At 40.0% G+C, this 10,005-nt stretch overlaps 1 protein-coding gene across 1 annotated transcript; it reads right to left on the bottom strand.

The window, feature by feature from the left end:
- Positions 1 to 1,133: 1,133 nt before the first annotated feature.
- Positions 1,134 to 2,935, bottom strand: CDC14C (cell division cycle 14C). Its single transcript, XM_025379909.1, has one exon. The coding sequence runs from the start codon at positions 2,586 to 2,588 to the stop codon at positions 1,134 to 1,136; it is 1,455 nt and encodes a 484-aa protein (XP_025235694.1). The 5' UTR covers positions 2,589 to 2,935.
- Positions 2,936 to 10,005: the final 7,070 nt, after the last annotated feature.

Here is a 10,005-nt window from a genome sequence, read left to right as displayed (position 1 = left end):
AAGGCACTCTGCAGAGTTACCAGTTGTGTTCCCTAATCAAAGGCAACAGTGAGATCCAGAAGCAGATCATTGTCACTGAGATCACAGGCCACGTCAATGGCCTTAGGCTGATCTCATAAGGAAAAAAAAATCTCCAGTGTTACAGAGAAGAACTCTAAAAAAGCGGTAACTTTTTTTTTTAAGTCGACATTATTTTGGATTGCTGTTTCCAAGGCAAAAAAACCAACAGTGTGTTTTTTCCATGCATGGAAGGAAATATGATTTTAATTTGTATGACTGGCAGCCAAACAATGGGCAACCTCCTGTTTCTTCAGTCCCTAAAGGACACCAAAAGGAATGACTTGCAACATCTTCCAACTCTGAAGTCAGTTTCTCCTCCTGAGTCTTCTAAAGCTACCATTAATATTCTCTCGCAAGTTTTACGTTACCAAGGTACCACCTGGTATTACAACATGCAACAGTGTTTAAATGTGGTTTTCACAGATTCTTGTTAATAAAGCACCCTTTGGTGGAAGACAAGCAGCTTGGTTACTTAACAGAGTTAACATTACAACAGTATTACAAATAGTCAAGTGAAGATGATAAAGACAAATAGTATCAAATTACAGAAAGTACCATCTCAGTAATGCCTTTTGTATCTTTATAAATTTTGACACATGGTCACAAGGTGAACAGAAAATAAATACATAAAAAACCTCCATCAGATCCTCAAGTCTTCTGAAGGCCAGCAACTACAGTGCTTGCCATCACAGGGACACACATTCACCACAGACCAGCCAGCTCCCTGGGTACCAGAGGGCTTGGGTATTTACACCTGAGACTAAATTTACAACAGCATTTTTGTCCTTCAGCTTGAGAGCTGGGTCCTTCTTTGAGTCATTTGCTTGCACCCAAACTCAAAAGTTCATTACTGAAACTCCAGTGGACATTTTCTCCATTGATCGCTTCTTAGGTGGAAAGCAACTAAAGCTTTTGCAATTTTGTTTTGTTTTCAAATTGTGCTAATTTCTGTTGCAGTTTTCATTTCCTAGCGTCTTCCTTCAGTTCTGGTCACAGGATTTTACTTAACGCAAGACCGTTTTAGTCCTTGAAACGGAGAGAAGCAGCTATCTGTCAGGGGGTCCTGATGGCTACTATGTTCTGAAACCATCGAGACAGAATAGCAAGATGGGAAGAATGTAGTCACAAACAATCCACCAGATGACAATACTACATAGTGCAGAGGTCAGCACAGCTAGGGGACATGTCAGAGGAATAGCGTTTGTTTTTGATTGTCTTCTGCTTTTCAGGGCCCGAAGTCTGTCACCTTGTGTCACTCCATTGATGTCATCATCATCACTGTAAGGTTCGGGTTCTTGCTGGTCTTGATTCTCGACCCCATTTATGGAAATGTCATCAACACCAGAGAGAAGTTTGGAGAAGGCTGCTCTGTGTTGTCCATTCTTCTGCCCCTTTAACTTCTGCCGAAAATAGTCCCCTTCCAGCCAGAGGCTTGTTTGCTTCATCACCAAAAACTGCTGCTGAGGCCCAATCACCAAGCCAGGTCTGCAGATCCTTACCCACGCAATGGTCTCGGCTGCTGTCATCCTGTAATGCTTCATGATGTAGCAGGCTATCAGAGTGCCCGTGCGACCAAGGCCAGCTTTACAATGTACTGCAATGGCACCCTCAGCATTTTCACAGATATCTAGAAATTCTTTGACAATGGCATCAGTAGGGGTGCTGCCATCCGCAAAGAAAAGATCGTGGTGATCGAAGCCAGCATCCATAAAGCGTTTGGCATCATACATCCTTTTATTAAGACGAATAATGGTAGTAACATTGTGATTCTTAAAATATTGAATATAAGTCTCAGGAGAATGTTGGGGGTAACCACTTTCAAGTCTGGTTCTTGAATGAGGTCCACAGAAGGCAATAAATCTGTCTGGTATTATCCAATTTAAGTCTCCATTTTCTGCTTTTTCATAGTGTTCATATTCATCAAGGTTAAATGAGTTGAAATTAAGGAAGCCATACTGCATTGCCTTCTTTACTGCATGAAAACAGTCAAGAAGTGTAATGTAGAAATTGCAGCTTCCATAGGCAGCATCTCTGAAAGGAATATAGGATGTATCTCCAAAGATTAATATTCCATATGCTTCTTCTGGAGTTCTTCCCAAATATATAACCATGTAGCATCCAACAAGGAAGGCAGCATTGGCTTGTTTTCTCTGATCAGAGCCAGTAAAATGAACAATTTTCTTCCTTAACATTGTAATGGACTTTAATTTCTTATTTATCTTGCAACAATATCTGTAAACCATTGCCAGATTGAGTGGTCCAAAGTCTTCGGAGAAGTTCTCATATTCGAGTTCATTATCTACGCTGAAATAATGTACATTTGATACACTCTTTGGTCTGCTGTTGAGAATGGCAAAACGAAGGCGATCGGTGATGTCCAGGTACACGTCGATCTGTGGGCCCCGGCGGCGCGGGTCCTGCTGCGTGGAGCTGCGGATCTTCTTCACAACCGGCGAGGTCGACGAGCAGCGCGGCGAGCAGGGAGACGTGGCGGCCAAGCTCGACCGCCCCTCGCTTTTCCGCTTCATGGAGGCGACCGCGGCCAGTCAGGGAGCAACGACCAAGGCCCCGCGCGCCCGTGCGCCCGTGCGCCCTCCGAGGCTCCCGCCAGCCCCGCGCTGGCACTCAGGGCGGCAGGCGCAGAGCGGCGCTGCGGGAATGGCGGGCGCCGGCAGAGCCTGGCGGGAGGCGGTAGGTTAGTGCAGGAGCTGGAGGAGGGGCCTGGCCCACAGCGCCTGCCCCGTTCGCTCCCGCGACCGCCCTCCCTTTGCTTTTCTAAACCAGGAGCTGAAGGGTTGTATCATACTGACAGCAACGAAGTGTTAGATGGATAAGTCATAATGCTCTTGTCATAGCAACCGCCTGGATCTTAACCTTCTCTCCAGTCTCTGGAAATTCCGCCAAACAAGTGTTAAAAACTTTGAGTATGACTTTATTACCAAATGGCAGTATTTTTGAAACACACATTTAGGATCCATTAAAAGTTGGAGATCGTGACCATTCGGTATGGAAAGTCATGCCTGCTTGAAGACAAGTTAATGCTGACATATTGCTCTTTCACCAACTCTCCCAATACCCTAACCTTGGAAACATGGGAGCACAAGATAGTTAAATGGATATTTTAAAAGACAGCATTTCTTTTTTCTGTTCTATGTGGACTTTCCAAAGAAAAGTCTTGGAGAAGCTAAACAATGTGTGTAGAAGATCACACATGGGATATCACATGTGATAAATTTTATACCCAGTCAGTGTCATCCCAAAGCCAACATGCAGCTCTGCACTTCTCGGGAACAGAACAGGCCTCTCTACTTCACCAAAGAGAGCTTTATGAAGCTTCATCCCTAAGTTCTGGGTTGGGGGTAAAATAAAGAAGAGGACTGATGGATTGCTCCTGAGCTTACTACTCATTCATACATCTTCTTGCCGTTCTGTTTGGTGGGATTTCCCCCAATCATTTATATCCTTCTGGTGTCCACAAGGAGTGAGACCTAAATTCCCAATTAGATAGGCTTTATGAAATTTTAAAAGTTAATGTATACATTGGAATTAGTTTAGGAGAAAGGAGAGAAGAGTAAAAGGAGATAGGTAAAGATTCATATTTGTCCTTAAAGATTCAAGCTTCTGGATGCAACAAATACTTTGATTAATGGGGACCTCAAGAATAATTTTGTTCACTACTGTCCGAATGCTTGCCTCCCGTCCACAGTATTTCTGCCCAGTGAATGCATTGTATTTTCTTTTTTCCAGTTTTTGTTGGAATACTCGTGTCCGATAGGAAACACACATCTGAAGGCATGCAGTGAGGATGGTGATATCCCTTGCCTTTTCTTATCATTTATTAATAGACTCAGAAACAATTTACTGAATGTTTGCTGTTTGCTAGAGACCTGGTTCTTGCTAAGAAATGCAAAGTTTCGTATGAGACAGTCTTGCTCTTGGAAGTTGCTTGTATAATCACCACACTATCCGTGAACACTTAGATCCCTGTTTATAATAATTTAAAAAATCCTAAACACAGCTGATTAGAAAAGTAACGTCATCCAGGTTGGCCACTCAGATTCCTTCTTCTAGGAAACAAACATGAGTCCCAGAGCCCCTCCTTATTCTCTTTGGGGTCCCTGAGTGAAATGCTCATGTCAAATTTAATCTGAGTAGCCATATCTGAAACAAGCGAAAGGTAAGCTGAGAAGGCCATGCTTCTAAGAAAAAATAATAAAGCAGACTCCTAGAGAGAAACAACAATGATTGACCACGTGGCACCAGAGACGATGGAGACCCTTATCTATCCTTTCAGCCTGAGGTGGTTTCCCTCTAGTTATTGGCATCTGCTTCTCAACAGATCTTCTCCTTAAGTTCCAGAGACACTATCTTATTCTTCCTTCCCCAGTCCTCCTGCAATTGTCTGGCTAGTCTGAGAGTGTATCTACAACTCAGTGATTTTTGCCTGGGTCTTTGTTATTCAGGTAACCACAGGAACAGGCTCTTTTGACACACCTGAAAAGATATGTCCATGGCCACCTCGCTGTGGGAGGAAAGTAAAGGGCTCTCCTTTTCTCAGACAGGTTATTTATTTTTCTTTTCTTCTTCTTTTTTTTTTGAGACGGAGTCTGGCTCTGTCTCCCGGGCTGGATTGCAATGGCCGGATCTCGGCTCACTGCAAGCTCCGCCTCCCGGGTTCACGCCATTCTCCTGCCTCAGCCTCCCGAGTAGCTGGGACTACAGGCGCCAGCCACCTCGCCCGGCTAGTTTTTTGTATTTTTATAGTAGAGGCGGGGTTTCACCGTGTTAGCCAGGATGGTCTCGATCTCCTGACCTCGTGATCCGCCCGTCTCGGCCTCCCAAAGTGCTGGGATTACAGGCTTGAGCCACCGCACCCGGCCGCGGTTATTTATTTTTCATTGTTGAATCCCTTCTGCTCCTTCTACCTTTACTGTTGAACTCTAATATGTGTGGAGGGTGTTGGGCATGGAGAAAGTTTTATTTTCTCACCCAAATTAGCTACCATTTTGACCACCTTTTCTGCATAAGGTGGAATATACAGACAACTAGAGGAAGGTTTAAAGAACAGTCTACTAATTGTCTCCAAGATAGTCTAAACTTTGCAGAGTCAAGGTAAGCTATTCTGTAAGGTTGGACCAAACAAAAGGGGAGGTTCTCACTGGACATACTTATTGAAAACAAAACCCAACAAATGAGGATAACTAAATTGTAATGGCCAAATAGGGTGGTCATGATGCCACAGTTACTCCCCTGAAATTCCTGAACTTTTTTACTTATAAGAATTCCAGGAGCTGGGTTCATCACAAACAGATAATGACTTCCAAGAAGTGCTGTAGCCTTTAGCCAATCATCTTTTAGCTTCTTTCTGTTGACCAATAGTATTTCTATATGAACAGGCTGAGACCACCTTGCTATACCTCTTCATCTTGTCCTTAAAAATCTGCTTGTAACCTCTCCAACTGAAAGCACTTATCTGACATAGTTTGGATATGTGTTTCCCGGGTTTCACTCCTCAAATTTGGCCAAATCGAATTCTTTACTTATGCTAATTTTGCCTTAGATTTTTACTTCAGGTCAACATTATGGATGCCTTAGATGGATGTTTTTTAGGTGACCCAGTTGTTCAGTGGGTCATCTCCATTCTAAAACCTCTTATTCTTCCCTTAGCCTTATTCTTTTAAGTCTTTTCCCCATCCTGAATTCTAGTCCTCATTTTTTTGTCTATTTTAGTTACTCTTCCCTAAATACATATCCAATCCCAAGTCTCAAGTCTCCTCTGAATTTTATGGTGAGATTATTATCCCCAGCTCCTCACAGCTGCTTGGGGAAAGAGAAACTATGGCGTCAGTCATGGAGTCTCCTCTGCAGCCTGGCTTTCTCCCTTCCCTTTCGTTTGAGCTCCAGCTATAAGCTTCTGTTCCCAGAAGCTACACTTGCTTTGGAGCTTATACTCATTCTGTTCCCTCTACGTAAAGTAAATATTCTCCTAGGTTTCCTAATTTTGTAGCTTACAATCGTCTGTCCAAACTTGGTGGTTTCTAGAGCACTTGCATCTTATTTTATTGTTTGGTCACTGCACCTGAGAATTTGCCTTGTATTATTCTGCATAAAGAAATACTGTATGGTAATATATTCAACATACCACCTCACATGCTTGTCTGATACATCCGTTTGTATGGCTGTGAAGTTTAAATAACTTAAAATACAAAAAATAAGGGATATTGGACTTGGGAAGTACAAGAGCTGTAAAATGATTAACTAATTAAAATAATACAACAGTAAATGATTTTATGGCTTCTAGTTATTTTTCAATCTGGAAATTATTTGGCTTATAAGAAAATGGAGGAATACAAGCAAGATATTTGTCATAAAATAAAATTATTAAGGTGGAGATTTCATATGGTTCTTTTATTTGTTCCTCTTGCATCAGAACAATTCAGGAGGTTTGTGCTTATGAGGCATTTATAACACTTAGTTCATCTTTAAATTAAGGCATATTGTCACGCCACGATTGTTTTTCCCCTCCATATAAGAATAAAAGATAGGCTCTGTAAAGCCTCTGAGCAGTCTAACTAAGCTGCTTGCCCTTCATGCCAGTGACAAGTAATGAGTAAGAAATGTTAGATGCCATTGAGAAAACAGACATTGTAATGCCAGTGCCAATCAAAATTATCTAGTAGTGAAAATTGGACTTTAAATTTTAAAAATATGTGAGAGCTGCTAGAAAAATTATGAAAAATTGAGTAGGGTCACAGCACTCAACAAATCTTCCAATTTCTCTGCCACAGGCTTAGTGTCACCTGTACATTTTCTAGTCTAATAGAATGTAATAGCCCAACAGGGCCAGCAGCGATGTGTGTCTCTTCCAAATACATTTCTGTTTACATTCCCGGGGTCCAATTATAATAACAATGACATAATTTGAATTCTAAACACATTTGTATTGTTGATATAGTACGAAATTTTTCAACTAATTAGAAAACTCTACCTTTTAAAAATGCACAGTTAATAAATATAACACATACACATGTGCTGCTGTTTCTGTTTTTGTTTTTTGTTTTATTTCTTCCCAATAGCTAAGCCTATGACTACTACTTCAGGGAAGGTTTATCCAATTTAATATGAGCTGAGGACCATTGCACTTCTAGCCTTCAAGCTTGTATTCTATCAGGAAGATGGAATAAAGAAGAATTGGTAGATAACATTGTATGTCTTTGTCGGGCACATGTTTGTAGTCCCAGCTATCTGGGAGACTGAGGTAGAAGGATCACTTCAGCCTGGGAATTCAAGACCATCCTGGGCAACATAGTGAGACCTTGTCTTTAAAAATAAATAAATACAAGTAAGTTTGTTTTAAAATAAAATAAAACAAAGTATGTGTTTTTTAAAAAATTGTATGAACTCAACATATGGGTAATTTTCTTCAATTTTTTCATTATTAATGAAATTAAGGAAATACAAAGATTCATTTTAATAAATATTTATTACTTAGAAGTATTTGAACATTTTTGCACTGTTTACTTTTTTATCACAAACCCTTCATTGTTTTTTATTCTTGGCACCATTCTTAGGAAAATGGAGACCACAGCCCCAGCTTCTCCCTGCAAATCCCCATTTGTGGTTGAGTAGCCAAGTGGTTCACTGCGCCTCTTGCCACATTCAGAAGAAACTTCATTCATTACACCAAAAATAACTGAGAAATAATGAGAATGTTTCCTGTAAAGCCTAAAAATCACACTAAAGGGGGGATCCATTTATACTACTGTTATGAATTGAATTGTAATTTATGCATCTTGTGATGATGCATAAATGTTGGGGTTTTATTTGTATCTCTCACTATCCCTTTATGTTACAGGCAATAATAGAGCAGGCCATTAACTGTCTATTTAGTAATTGCTTGTTTATTAAGCACTTAACTGAAGTGCTTCTCATTAACACAGGGGGAATTTAAAGAAGAATATAATAGGAAAATTAATTGCTGACAAATGGATGTCATGGCATATGGCTACTGTTGTCAAGGCTTGCAGTGATTAGCATCTCACTTTTTTCTTCTTTCACATACTTATCAGATTTCTTTTGTGTTCTTGTACCTGAGCTAGGTGTTGGGGATGCAGAAATATTCTATAAGCAGTCCTAATCCCGAGGACACGGAGGAAAGAACCACCACCTGTCTGTCTTCAAGGGAAAGGTAATGCTTCAGTGACATGTTAAACTTGAGTGGAAGGTTTTCCAGCAGGAGAGGGTGGAGTCTCACTCTGAAATGGCACAAAGCTACACGGAGACTTGCTTCCTTTGCCTCTGAAGTGTCCAGTCATCATGAGCAGGTCTTGCTATGGCACTAAGTGTTTTATCTATGAAAATATGATTCTTCGGAAATGTTTGTTCCCCTCCATTTTTCCTGTTAGTTATGATAAACCCCTTTAAGATTTTAATGGAATATAATTTACTTCACATATGTAGGCTCTAAGGCAAGCTCATCCAACCTACGACCTGCAGGCTGCATGTGGGCCAGGACAGCTTTGAATGTGACCCAACACAGATTCATACATTTCTTAAAACATTATGAGTTTTTTTTGTTATTTTTTTAAAGCTCATTAGCTATCATTAGTGTTTTTTATATGTGGTCCAAGACAATTCTTCTTCTTACAGTGTGGCCCAGGGAAGGCGAAATTTGTATACCCCTGCTCTAAGGCTAACAGATCTTCATATAAATCCCAAACCCTCTGCTCTTTACCATGTGACTTCAATGTGCTGAATCTACTTGAAATTGCCTCCTCATCTTGAAATTAGAAATAGCATAGCCTATGTGCTAGAGTTATGTTGAGTATTAAATGATAGAATGATAGTAGCTAGCACAAATGAACATTGTTTCTCATCTCATTTTGCCTTATTTCATGTGACTGTGTTATAATATCTAATGTGAATGAAAAATAAACAAGATTTGGTTCTTTGCAAAGAAGAAAGTTCTAAAGCCTTAGAAATTATATTTTCAAGTTTCTATGGCCTTTCAGAAATGTATTCATGGATCAATAGATACATTGAAAATGGATATTTGTAAACTTCATTGCATAAGTTAAAAAAATAGAAAAAAAGTGATATTGACAATGGTTGAATGTTGCATGATGTATTTCATCATGTATATCTATGAAAGTATTTCGGAGATGAAGAAATATTTATGAGACTGGGCTTTGATAGAAGCTGTAACATGGCTTAAGTAGGCCTTTCTGTGGGCTAGGGACACATTAAGAATCTGAAAATAATATGCATATAGTAGCTGTTTAGGTCATGCATGGCAAGTATTCTCGGTATATATTTCCTTTAAGAACATTAACAGTGAGATTTGCTTGGGTGCTATTGATTTGGCTGGCATTCATCAAAAAAAAAAAAAAAAAAAAGAGAGAGAGAAAAGTAGACAAAGAATTTAAATTAGGGGTTAGATCTGTTGAAAATTATAGGGCTGAGATTTCCTTTATCAGTGAAAATAACTTAAGAAGCGTAATTACTAAGTTAGGAATTTCTAATGTTCCCCCAATTCCAATACACACACACACACACAACTTGAAATTTTCTCTTCAAAATAAAATGTTTTATAATTTGAATACCACTCCAATAAATATGTTCCTGAAACTCTTCTAAATCTTCACTCCAGACCCCTCTTTAGCTAGCTGAACATTCCTAGTGACTAAGCCCAATATAGTATTGATTGTTATTTTGGTGTTAGGTACTAAAAAAGATTATCATTATTGACAAGAAACCAGTCTTTCACTTTGCCCTGTTGGACACTACCTGAATTGTAGCCAAGAGTAGCCTTCAGAATCTGTGCATGAGAGTAACCACGACCTTGAGTAGCCATCTCTGTGCACTGCAGGAAATAGGAAAGAAGGCATGTGAGGTAGAAGCTCACATTTTTCCACAGCACTGATTTTTGGCCGCTATTCACCTTGC

The sequence above is a fragment of the Theropithecus gelada genome, chromosome 3, assembly GCF_003255815.1.
Source record: "Theropithecus gelada isolate Dixy chromosome 3, Tgel_1.0, whole genome shotgun sequence".
Taxonomy (NCBI): Eukaryota; Metazoa; Chordata; class Mammalia; order Primates; family Cercopithecidae; genus Theropithecus; species Theropithecus gelada.
Note: the sequence above shows the minus strand (reverse complement) of the source record. Positions and strands in the feature narration are given on the sequence as shown.